General features: G+C 45.6%; 1 protein-coding gene across 3 annotated transcripts in view; it reads right to left on the bottom strand.

Annotated features, from left to right (window-relative positions):
• Nucleotides 1-13,666, bottom strand: part of KDM1B (lysine demethylase 1B) — an 821,676-nt gene that overhangs the window by 387,785 nt on the left and 420,225 nt on the right. For all 3 annotated transcript variants that reach the window (XM_085607096.1, XM_085607097.1, XM_085607098.1), the window contains exon 9: nt 7,678-7,856. In XM_085607096.1, the coding sequence (XP_085463222.1) occupies nt 7,678-7,856 (179 nt within the window). The remainder of the gene's footprint in view (nt 1-7,677; nt 7,857-13,666) is intronic.

Below are 13,666 nucleotides of genomic sequence, written 5' to 3'. Positions count from 1 at the left end.
GAAGATGCGGAGTCTGTTGCAGAGGTCTTGGGAGAGTGGGAAGTCTGTTGCTTCACTGCAAGGTTTGGAGAATTCCTTGATGATGGAGACGAGCCTTTTGGTGTTGTGTGTGTTGGTGAGAATTCTGTCTAGGAGGGATCTGTCTAGGAGGGATTTTTTCCTTGTGGATTTGATGAGTTGGTGGATTCACATCAGAAATATCTCCAACCGCTCCTATCAGTAAGGTTCTAAGTGTGCTTGCCATTTGTCCCTTAGACTGTAAGTCTTTTAGCGGTTTGTCCGCCTGTAACGCTGTATATATGTTAGAGATCAGGCGTCTGCACTGGGGAAGCGCCTATATTATCGCTATGGTTTGAGTCAGTGGTGTGGCCTCTGAAAAAGAACTCCATATGCCCCTAGCCTTATGGGCCAGTTGCACATACTGTAAGCACAGGCATTTGTCAATCCCAAAGTTCTCTTGTGCCCCTGTGATCTGTTCTCAGGATATAAATCTGCCTCAGATAAACAACCTCCCCGCTCCCAGCTTTCTATTGCCATAGCATTGCTGATTTGCTCATAGGGATGAATACTCCATACCGAAATGTCTAATGCGCAAGGTGAGCGTTTTAGAACCTTCCTAACCACCTTGTCCCATATTAAACGAACCTGCCTAATTACAGAGGGCAAATATTTAGGTGCTAGCCATATGTACCCTCTAGGAGTCTCTTTTTCCAGTCCTCACTCTCGTCTAACCAAGGCACTGCATGTTGCAAATGAGCCACTTTATAGTACAGTTCCACATCCAGCACCTTCAACCCACCTTTTTCCTATTCCTGTTTCAGGGTGTCCAGTTCAATCCTACTCCTTTTGCGTGACCAGATCATATCCACCAGCAATTAAACCAATACCATGAATACCTGTTTCAGAATCATGGAAGTGGCACCATGTGAAATATATATGAACATCATCTAGCCAGGGCCACTTTGTACATTGCTGGTACAGGAAGTGTATTACAGAACCTAACTGTGGACTTAAGGCCATCAATAATTGTTACCATATTATGGCCCTTGTTACTGAGGTGTTGGAGACGAGGTAGGCCGCCACGGGAGCTCCACTTGGACGATGTAAGTGATGGTCTGTCCTATGTGGAAAGAGGTAAATACTTTGGGAAGAAAACAAGGTCTAGTTCGGAGGACAACCTTGTCCAGATGGACAGCAAGGAAAGGAGCCTGAAGCTCACTCACCCTGCAAGCAGAGGTGATGGCAACCAGAAAGGCAGTTTTTAAAGTCAAGAGTCTAAAAGGACAATTAAGTAGTGGCTTGAAAGGAGCACACATAAGGTAAGTCAAGACAAGATTCAAGTCCCACTGGGTCAATACTAAAGGAATAGGAGGAAAAAGGTGAGTAATGCCCTTAAGAAATCTATTTACAATAGGGGACTTGAAAAGTAAAGGCTGATCAGGAAGGTGAAGAAAGGCCGAAATGGCCAAAAGATAGTCTTTAGGAGTGCCCAGAGCAGAGCTCTGCTGGGCCAAAGAAAGAATGAAGAGGAGAACCTCTGAAAGAGGGGCAGAGAGGGGATCCACAGCCTTTGCTGTGCACCATGCCACAAATGTGTTCCATCTACAGTTGTACACTATTTTGGTGGAGGGACGCCTTGCTGCCAAGATAACGTTACAGACTTCGGGAGGAAGGTCGAAACCTGTCAACTGTCGCCGCTCCATCTCCACACAAGGAGGTGGAGGCTGGACAGGTTCGGGTGGAGGACCGTCCCCTGCTGCTGCAACAGAAGATCCTCCCGAAGTGGAAGTCTGATCGGAGGATCGATCGCCATGTTCAAGAGCTCGGGATACCAGACTCTTCGTGCCCAATCCAGAGCCACAAGAATGACTTGGGCCCGGTTGCGCTTGATTTTCTTCAGCACTCTGGGCAGAAGTGGTATAGGCTGGAAGGTGTATAGAAGACCGCAATTCCACTAGCGCCGAAAAGCGTCACCGAGCTAGTGCCGTCTTGGAAATTCCAACGCGCAGAACTGCAGACATTGCGCTTTCTCTTCGGTGGCAAACAGCTCTAAACAAGGCTCTCCCCACTGCTGAAAGAGACCTTGCACCACTTCTGAGTGAAGACGCAATTCATAATCCATCATGCACCGGCGGCTGAGTACGCCCACCCTGGTGTTCAGGGAACCTTCCAGGTGTTGAACCACCAGGGATATGCCCTGATGTTCCAGCCATGTCCAAAGGCGAAGACCTTCTTGACAAAGGGTCCACGACCGCACCCCGCCCTGTTTGTTGCAATACCACATGGCAGTGGTGTTGTCCGCGAACACCTGCACTACTCTTCCTTTGACAGAGGGAAGGAATGCCTTCAGTGCAAGACGAATCGACCGGAGCTCCAGAAGGTTGATGTGGAGCCCGGACTCCGCCAGAGACCAGTGGCCTCTGATCTCCGCATCCCCATGTGGCGGCCCCACCCCAGGAGTGAAAAATCTGTCACCACTGTGAACTCTGGTTGGGGAAGGGAGTGGGATCTGCCGTTGACCCAATCCTGGTTCGTTACCCCTCACTGCAATTGGTGTGCAGTGCCCTCTGGACCTGGACGCAATCGGAAAGATTCCCCTGATGTTGCACCCACTGGAACTTCAGGTCCCACTGCAGAGCCCGCATATGCCACCTGGCATGGTCCACCAGCAGGATGCAGGAGGCCATGAGGCCCAGCAGCCTCAGGGTAATTCTCACCGAAATCCGGGATAGAGGCTGGAACATCGGAATCATAGCCCAAATATCCCAGACTCGCTGCTCGGGAGGATAAGCCAAAAACAGCGCCGAATGCAGAACTGCTTCGATGAAAAGGAGCTTCTGAGAGAGAATCAGGTGTGATTTTGGCACGTTGATACTGAACCCCAGAGAGTGCAGGAGGTCCGCCGTAGTCTGGAGGTGGGAAACAACAGCCTGGGGCGAGTTCACCTTCAACAGCCAGTAGTCGAGATAGGGAAGACTGGAACCCCTGATCTGCGCAGATGAGATGCGACCACCGCCATCACTTTCGTGAACACCCGAGTGGCGCTGGTAAGGCCAAAGGGGAAAACTGAAAATGCTCGTGGCCTACCGTGAACCATAGTTATCGCCTGTGGGAAGGAAGGATGGGGATGTGGAAATAAGCGTCCTGCAAGTCCAACGCTCCCATCCAGTCTCCAGGGTCGAGGGCAGACAAGCCCTGAGCCAATGTCAACATTTTGAACTTCTCCTTTCGGAGGAAGCAGCTGACGTTCCTGAGATCCAAGATAGGACGCAGCCCTTTGTCCTCCTTGGGCACCAGGAAGTAGTGGGAATAACAACCACGACCTACTTCTGGCACAGGGACTCGATCGATGGCTCCCTTGGCCAAGAGAGCCATAACTTCCTGACGGAGAAGGGCCAAGTCTTCCTCCAACACGCAATGGAGTGTTGGTGGCATGGAGAGAGGGGTAGTCTCGAAGGGGAGGGAGTAGCCCCTCAGACAGTATCTGCAAAACCCACCTGTCCGACATGATGTTGTGCCAGTGGGGGAGGTGATGGCGAATCCTGCCACCCACTGGCAACTGGTGGCCCCGAAAGGTCAGACTAGGAAGGCTTGGAGACTGATGCAGAGGGGGCACTGGTGGACTGGCCTGCCCGCTGGCCCCCAGACCCACGGCACTGGGTCCCACATCCCCAGCCGTGCAGAGGCTAAGTAGCTTGCGCCGGCCTGTGGTCCTGGGTGGAACGTGGTTGGGCACCCCTTCCGTAGCCACGTGGCAGCGAGGCCCAAGGATCTGGCCGTAGCCCAAGAGTCCTTGAAGCGCTCAAGCGCACTGTACGTCTTGTCGCCAAACAGGCGACGGACATCAAAAAGCAGGTCCACAAGGGTCGATTGGACATTCCCAGAAAAGACAGTAGACCTCAGCCATGAGTAGCGTCTCAAGGCTACTGAAGTATAAATCGTTCTACCTAGCGAGTCGGCGGTATCCAGCCCACATCGAATGGCGAACTTCGCTGCGTCTCTACCCTCTGCAACCGCACGGGAGTACAGTCCGGGCCTCCTCCAGGCACTGTGGCAGCACTTGCGCAACCGTGTCCCACACAGTGTGCATGTAGCGGCCCAACAGACATGCAGTGTTCACCGACAGCAGTCCTAAGCTGGCGGAAGAAAACATCTTCTTATCAAAATGGTCCAGCTTCTTGGATTCCCTATCTGGCAGAGCCGTAGGGAACATGCCTTTGGATGTTGAGGTTTCTACCACCAAGCTCTCGGGGGTAGGGAGAGGAAAATTGGGTCGCCCAAGGCCGGGCGGTGGCGTTGGGTAATCATCCTAACCACAGGAGCCCCTGTGCTGGGCTTGGACCAAGTGCCCAGAAGGATGTCTGTGAGGGCCTCCTTGAACGGGAGGAGGGGCTCCGAAGAGGCCGCTGCAGGCTGAAGCACCTCAGTCAGGAGGTTAGGCCTGATTGCCACCTTAGGAAGCTCAAGGCCTAAGGCTTCAGCCACCCTAAACAACACCACAGCGTAGGAGGATCCCTCCTCTGTGGCCACAGTAGGGGGAGAAAGCATACCAAGGTCTGGGGAGGTGTCCAGACCGCTGGCATCGCCCAACTCCTCTCTCCAATCCGGCTCTTCTAGCTGGTCTGCCAGAGGGTCCACAGATCCCTCCCAGTCCTCCTCACCCTCCTCTGGCTGCCACTCAGTGCGAAAAGAAATGCCAGGATAGAACAGTGGTACAAAAGTACCGGCCTGCACCGGTACCGACATTTGTTGATGCTGGTCCGGCTCCGTGTCCAAGTCGAGGGGAAGGCCAGGGTCCACGCAGGCCGGAGACACAACTGGAGTCAGAGGCGTCATCAGAGGAATCGGCGCCAGGAGGGGTGTTGTGAGGTCAACCAGCGCCGATCCCGATCCAGGTTTGGATCCCTGGAGGTCCTGCAGCGCCGGAGCCACCGGCATCGATGGCTTAGAACCCTCAGCCAAGTCTGCGGGGCCCGAAGGCACGCAGGCGGAGTCGGGCTGCCAAAAGATGGAGTGGAGGGCTTCGTAAAATGCACGAAGCTGGGCAGGGGATGCTCCGGCTACCGGGAAGGAAGGGAAGTTCGGAGCCGTCCCTGCAGGCTCCGCGGGTGGAGCCATAGGACGATGACCTTCCGCGTCCCGCGACCTCCCTCTCGACCGGGACCTCAAGCGGCTTGGAGCTGGCTGTTGAGCCTCCAGAAGCTATCGGGAACGCTCCCACAAAGACTCCGGGTTCATGTCCCGACAGTCGGAGCACGACTTTGGGGCGCAGTCCAGACATCAGAGGCACACGAGGTGTGGATCCGTGACCAACATCAATTTGTGACAGGAGTCACAAGGTTGGAACATCCCTACCTGCACCAGGAGTCGAATGACTCAAAAAAAGATGTCAACAAAATTAAAAAAAGAGCTAGTCAAAAAAGACTAAGGGTATCGCTCTCGCCGGGTCTGCGCTGGGTGGCACAGAAAAAGAAAAGAACAGACATTAGCACGCAGGGCCGGCGTCTAAGTAGATATCGCAACATCATTCCGGCGATCACGACGCCAACGACAAACGCGAAGTCGACCAATGCCATCTACCGATGCGCAGGGATACTGCAGAGAAAAAATTCTCCGGATTCAGTTTGACGCCTGGGGGTAATTCTAAGGAAAGCAATCTATAACTAATAGTCTCTTTTAGATATGTGTTTTACTGCCTAATCTAAAGTGCAATGTGTCTGTTTTCTTTCTGCTGTGCACGAAGTTGTTAACATTATTTAAAGCACCAAAGCAGTCTAAGGCTTTGCGTGCAACTGAGCCGGCAAAAACGCATATGCCTTTACCATTCAAGCCTTTACTACTGATTTTGTTGGAAAGGCATGCGTGGTAAAGGCATATTCATTGATCCATCCGTCGTGGTAAAGCCTTGCATCATAAAGACGCATTTGTTGTAAAGCCTTCGTTGTAATGGCATTCTTGATTCAGCCTTCGTTATAAAGGCTGTTTCCCAAGGAATTGATGTAACCAACAAATACATGCCTTTTGCAGTTTCTACGAACAATTTATTTTGGACTGTAAAATAAGAAAGTAAAGATAACTGTTCCAATATTCATGCTATTCTTAATGAAACATCAACGAAAGTAATCATACACTGCAAAATACCAAGGCACTAGAGGCACGGATATATTACAGTGACCCTTGTAATAAGAATATAGTCTTTGACGGTCTTTTAAATATGTGCATGTGTGAATGAATGGAAGAAAGAGTATTGTGGAATGTCTGACAGAGAATATTTTAGTGTGTTTTTATAATTTTTCATTCATGTGACCTGCTGTACAATTTATGGGATTTGTTTTTAATTGTAACACAAAGCATGATAATGGAATAATATAATTTTGTTATGTGAAATCATGCAATAATGAATAACGCAGAAAAGTAAAGAAAGTGTTTCTCTGAGCCGTATATATTGGATGTTTTAATGCATTAGTAAACTGTTATGGTAAGATGAGGGTTTAATTTTTTAGAAGAAACACCAGTAACTAATATCACCTGAACAATCTGAAACCATTCACGGACTGTGAAATATTCTCAGACATGACATTTATATTTTGTGGTAACAACCAAATGGAACATTATTAGCAAGTCATTAACAGTAGAACGAATTGAACCGGTCGCCCCAAAGTACCCTGCAACATACTTGCAGGAAATGTGACGATTTGTATGAAGACACCAGTCTGCAGCAGCCACAGCAACCTCGCAGCACCCTGAACAAAATAGCAACAGCATGAGCACATTCAAATAATGCGATTGAGAGAGAGTAGCTGGGGTCTACAAGAACATGGGAAACAGTTGGTACAGAAGTAAGAGAGGAAGAAACTAAGGTACCAAGATAATGGTACAAGTAATTACTGCAGCTGCATTTAAAGGTAAAGGGCTCACTCCTTAACTTTTTACAGACATGAATAAAGAAGATCAAGCCTGGGAATCTCAGGGAAAGCAAAAATGTGCCTCCTACCATAAAACTGACCAATGCTGCATATGCCATGCTGTGTTGCAATATCCAGATCTTTGGGAATACTTTACGGAGTTATTTCCTCATGAAACAGAAAAGAGTCTTTCTTATGGCTCACAAAAAAAGCAGGAAGCTACTATCAGCTACTCAAACTAATAAAGAGCATCGGACACCACATCCGGAGTTATGTATTTCTCATACCGTTTGCACAGTCACAAAACTCTTCAACATAAGGTGCTGGATTTACACCAAAATAGCAAAACATTGTTTCTGCCATCCACATGATGACGTTTTACAGGAATGCAAGGCAGGGATAGTGACTGTAAAAGCAATGGGCACTGTCCCCTGTGCTCCCTCCACGCCAGGGTCTTACAGCCGCCGCAATCTTCTAATTTAGGAGTAATTTCCATACCAATTGAAAAGGATTGAAGAAGGAAGAGAGAGTAAAAATAATAAAAGAAAATCTATGACAACATTACACTTTATTGGGTCTGTATCACTCTACCCAGCATAGAATAGCAACATGCTACCAGTATTAATACAAGCTAATAAATATGTTGCTGAAGAGGTTTCGATTTGAGGAAGGGGTTAGTTTTGTAAAATACTTCTAGTAACAGAGAAAAAAGGGCTAATTCCAAACATAGTTCAGTATCTGACTCTGAACATTACACTGTTGTCTTGCTTACCTTGCAGTTTATGTGCCACATTGCTAAAATGAGATTTCTGAGAGCCAAGTACATGGTGGGGTCTCGTGAATATTCTGGGAACTCATAGAGCTCATCCAGTTCCATGACATCCGGTCTGACACACAGAGCTTTCCCACATTCATAGGGCTGGTAGAAGGGCTGGAAGTTCGGATTCATCCCTGCAGTAAAAAACAGACAATGTAATTCAAATCTTACTTAGTTTAGCAACCACTATACTCAACATGACACTGTTTACATCTGCTTCCATTAGAGAGGAAATGCCACTAAAACAGAGGAGATGCAATGCAACTGTCGCCACTACATATCCAATTATGACTCCATAACAAAAGCTACAGATGTTGTGTATTTCCTACCATCCGTAGGACCGGTGCATTGTTCGGACAACATAAACTAAGGGCTTGGTGTCGAGACTGATTCCAGACACCCCGGCAGGATATGTCGGCCTATAGACCAGCTAGCTCACAGTGCCACCATAAGTCCCTCTTACCTACCAGGGAGCGAATGGTTTCTGGCAACCACTGAACATGACAACTCTGACCCCCTCAGGGATCGTGAAAACAGTACAGAACCTTCCTCTCAGTCACTCGTGCTTACTTATTCTTAGAAAATTATACGTAGAATACACAGTGGGAAGTTTTCAATTATATTTATAGAACCAATTTTATTCTTGCATAAAATATGTGGGCTGCAATGAGTGTAGACAGAAGCAGATAAACGTGATTACAAGCACCAAGAGCATAAATAGTAGATATAGTTCTACCATGGTGCTAAACATTTGTATATATGCGGGCATATAAACAAGGCAGTAATCTAGCGTACTCATACTATGCGAACCCTACTCTAAGGGTACTTAGAGTAGGTGTAGGTGTAGAGCCAAGAATCCCCCCAAGGGACGAGCTAACCCCGTTACCTGATGGATAGAATGAAGGACCCCGTCTTGGTCATGAACTGGACACCCCTCATGAGATGTCAGATTGCTGCGTGGTGATTTCTCAGCATGCAAGGACCCTCAGTATCAGCTGAAGAACTTCCTCTATTAAACTATCGGGATGCTCATCTTTTATAATAAAAGCAGACTTGTGATGTATGCATAGATTAGTGATGTTATGGAAATGCAGATAGCCCTGTCACCCCATGGATGAAGATAGTGATGACATTTCTATATAGTTGGAAAGAAGACCTTGTACATAATGTTCAGGGTGTTGTGATAATGTTGTGCGAAGTTAGATGTAAAAACAAATTTAGTTTCAGAGAAACTAATCCAACATTGTCGTGTGTGCAAATGTGTGCAAAAGGTCACAGCTGAAAATTTTATTTGTTAGGACAATATAAGAAATGAGCTGCTTGACTATATGGGCCTAATTCGGAAATATAACACCCACTCCTCATACTAAGGGTCGATAATAAAAGCTATCTAAAAAGCTAGCAGACAATTTAAAAAACGTTTTAAAAAAACTACTCTTAAAAGTATCTAAAAGCGGGTTTGCCAATAAAATATATATTTAAAGTATTAAAAGTCATTATATTATTTGAGATCTCAAGCACTCAGAAAGCCATGGTGCCTAGAAAAAGCTGTTTTGGTACATTTTGTTTTAAAAAGAGGCCAAATTGTTCCCACATGGAAAAGACCAATTATGGGGCACCACGTAGCATGCTTATGGAGCAAAGGTGATTCCATCCAGTTGCCACTGCAGATGCTGAGGGAGGTGTTGTATCCAACAAGTTGTACGCAGAGCTGTTGTTCACTTCACTAGGAGCTGAAGCATCCCAGGGTGGCTCTAAGAATGCATTCATCATCAATGGAATATGCTGGGGACAACAATACTCATTGGCCTTTAAGGGGTCCATCAGTACTTCAATGTCCGGTGGCACAACCAATTCTGATCCAAGACATATATCCAAGATGCATTTGTGGCTGCAAAACAGGCAGCTGAAGACAGGTGTTATGCAGTCGAGCCATATGGGCCTGAACTAGAAGAACCAGTGCTCATTTAGTTCTTGAGGCAGAGGTGTGCCGAAGCAGTGTATCATGCGCTCACGGCAACACAGCACTAGCAGTGCTATCTCCATTCCGAGTTGAACTGGGACGTTTATTGCAGAGCAGATAGAATACAATCAGTATTCCCTCCCCAAATAGAAGGACAAGTGGGGGCCCTCCAAAAACGCTTCCCAAAAGGGAGTGTCTGGAAGATGATATAACTCAGAATATGCTAACCAAACCAGAACTGATATATTTTGAAAAGTGCACTATTCCTTTAGTATCAGACATGCTAAAGATACGATGGACCATTTCCCAAAAATGCAGCGGGAAGTTAGTGTGCAGTAGTGTCTGCATCTCAGACGAAGATCTTGCAACCTGAAGATCAAAGTCTCTATGGCTGAAGTTAAGGCCACATCCTTCTGTAAAAGAATGGCTTTCAGTTTGCTTAGGGAGTCAAATTTTATGCTGGAAACATTTATCGAAGGCCATAGCACTGCCTCCCTAACTGTGCGGGCAGGTGGAAACAGTACTTGTGTACGATAATTGACTATGGAATTAACCGTCACTTGATAAGTGATGCCTGGTTCCATTTCTCAGCAACCTTCATCATTCAGCATCAAATAGCTCCCATTCAAGACCAGCCTGAACACAGGATGAATCACAGCAGCTGGAGAGCCATTCAGATAACAAGACAAGTTCGCCACTGAAGCATTGCATGCTCCATTGAGAGAAATGCCCTTCCAAACCACTGAACCGCTTAAAGCATCTTCACAGTCGGAGCCACTAAGAAAAACTTCTGTGTCCCCATTCCTGCATCCAAATCTGAACGGTAACTCCCAATACTTGTGCACATATCCTTCCCCAGCGCTTCAAATCTGCCTAACTGTTGGTATTGGAGACAATATTGGAATTAAAAGGTCGTGACCAGTAGGGTGATGTAACCATGGATTATCCTGTCAGTAGATGGTGTTTCAGCCACGGTGAAAGGTAATTGGTCTAATTTTTCAATATGCAAAATGGTATATTTAGCATCTCTACACGCCATTGTCATCTGTCTGTCTGTTATATGGTATGCTGAAAACAGACTTGTACTGCTGAGGTAACGCCATGGCACATGGCAAGAATGTAATGTCTGTAACATCCAGCTCATTATTACTATTGACCGTTAAGTGCAACTGTCCATGTTGTAATATAGACGTCTTGCTGTATCATGTCAAATGCGGAAGATATTATATTGCCCAGTGAATAAATTCTGCATGATAAAGTGGTCTTACCATTGTCAACCATAGTCAAAGACTTTTCTAAATTAACCCTATCAATTTCATGCAACTCTCAGCAGCTTTCTGTTGAGAAATCTTACACAGCTTATTATATATTCCACACAAAAAGCGCTTTTGACGTAGGTTTCGGGGACCTAGTAAAAAATCCCTGAGATCCAAGTCATCAGAAAGAAAGGACAAGTGTTTTTCACCTGGGACAGTGTTGAGGTTTTTAGCCAATCTAGGCATAACTTTCCAAAACTATATGACGTCACCACCCCCTAGTATTCTGTCTGTACATATCGTTTATCAGGCCTATCGATCCTAAACCCTTCGGTGTTACCCAGGAATCCAGACTGACACCCGTTTGTGTCCACAGGACAAACCAACTAACCCTTCCAATTGGGGTCTGATGAACTGAAAGAACATCACGTATCATGGTGTCTAGTATATCCTCGCTAAAGTGTGTAAAGTGCTGCCAATTCTCAAAACGTGAGAATGCGGGAATATGAGGTTTGTTCGAATCCTTTGTTTTTGCTATACCTAGACATGAGGGTTGTTGCACTGTATTCTTCAGGATAATCATTTGGTGTGGTATGAGGCATGCTCTAAATAAGGCTTCCATCCCCTGAACCTGCCAATCTATTGTCCCCCAGGTAGACTTTGTATCTATTGTGTCTTTCCAAAAGTCAAAACCCTGTGTAGACATTTGGGAAATAAAGGAAGCAGTGTATATCAGCTTAGTGTTTGTTAGCATATTTTTCTTTGCAGGTGTGGGTGCAAGCCTATAGTAATATGAGGTTGCATCTGATGTTTCAAAACCTGAAAATTAAGCAAACATTTGTGCAAAAGCCTTTGAATTACATTTCAGCGGCGTTGGGCAGTGTTCCCACTGTGTGTAATAATAAACAGCGCATGGGATACTAGCTTTATGTAAAAAATGGTTACAATAATGCTGGTAACAGAACATGTCTCCAAAATTACTTGTACCATCATACAATTCAGCATTTGAAAATGCAGCTGATTGTTCTAAATCTAAAAGCAAATCATGCACAGTTTCAATGTCCCAATAATCAGAGAAAGTACTAGAGGTGATGTAATTTAAAGAAATTTTGAACAAATAAGGAATTTTCAAAAGTTTAGTAGGACCATATGCATCACACAATACCCTGTCCCGTAAAATTCCTTCAGGAACTGGAACCGTTGTAATGTTCACCAGGGACAAGTCTCTTAGTTCACGGTGTGATGATGCATGTGGCTTAAGAACCACGTTCACAAGTTGCACTACACAGCGTTCAGGAAGAAAGCGTCCATTCAGAAGTAGGAAAAAGACAGTACTACACCAATCCAAAGTACCCGGGAAAGTGAACCAATTGTAATCCATAGATGTATCCAGGGAACAATGAAGTAAGTCTATTTCAGCCAAAGATAGAAAGCATAAACTCGAAGTTTAAAAGGGAGAGGCAGTGTCAGCAGCTCAGGTTCACTTGGATCCGATGAGAAATCACTATAATGCACAAAGTAGCAGGATGACGACCGATCGATCGATTCTTGACAGCTCAGCAGGTTTTGTAGAACTGGGAGATGACTTGATCTGTGGCATGTTGACATAGACCTAGTCAATTTTTCAAACTGAAATTTCTGTACTTCTTGACTGTACGGTTGTAATTGTTTCAATAGGGAGAGGCATCATGTCATTGTCATTCACAGCTTCTCTTTGGAAAGTGAAGTCTTCAGTTATTATTAAAGCTTCCATCTGAACTTCCTGTACAGTAGCGAGAGGAGTGCAGTGATTACCCAGGAGCCCACAAAGCCTACTGTTGAGAATCGGCCACATAATGTGGTGTGATCAGATCAATTGAGATAAACCTTTTGTCTTGGCGGCTGGCAAGAAGCAGAAGTAGGACAGTTCTGGTTCCTTCGTCAGCTAGGACAGGTACGGGCACTCTATAAGATGGCCACGGCTGCATCTACGACTATATTCTCATCTGAGAATATAGTCGTAGATGCAGCCGTGACCAAGAAGCCTTGAAATATAAACCGAGGTATTCCGGAAAGTACACGCTGCCTTAGAAATGATGGCCTCCATGTATGAATAGAGAAGTGACCGCGTACTCAAAAAATACGAGATAAAAGGACTGCGCGTTTTTGGGATCAGAACTTATCCCTTGTTACTATAATTACTATATATCAGACTGGATATAGTTGAGAATGCAGTAACTAAAAAAACTTTTGGCACAGCGGACTATATTAAGTGTCAGGGGAGAACAATTAGTAGTTCCCCCTGGGTTGAGCGACCTTGGTCTGATATCGGGCAGGTCCTGAGGAAGGTGGCGCCACGAAACACGTCGACCGATGCTATTCAGATACTGCTATATGCAGTAGTTCTATATGGTCGTAAAGACTATAATACCATCTATTGTCTTTTACTTTCCAGATGTATGAAGTGATGAGTGTGGTGTGAAGAGAGTGGAAGAGGTGTGTATGAATAAAAGGCTGTTGATAGGGTGATTGTTGTCTCTCTACCTGGGGTTGCTCAATGTTACTTTTTTGAATCAATATTGATGTATAACTATAGGAGTCATTGATAACAATAATGTGTATATGCTGATGAGAATAATTTTATGTTTAAAGTATTTAAAAATAAGGATTAAAATAATTTTGATAAAAGAAACAAAATAAAAAATATATAAATAGATGGAAATATTGATGTTTTTTGTATATTGTT

This window comes from Triturus cristatus, chromosome 5_2 (assembly GCF_964204655.1).
Source record: "Triturus cristatus chromosome 5_2, aTriCri1.1, whole genome shotgun sequence".
Taxonomy (NCBI): Eukaryota; Metazoa; Chordata; class Amphibia; order Caudata; family Salamandridae; genus Triturus; species Triturus cristatus.
Note: the sequence above shows the minus strand (reverse complement) of the source record. Positions and strands in the feature narration are given on the sequence as shown.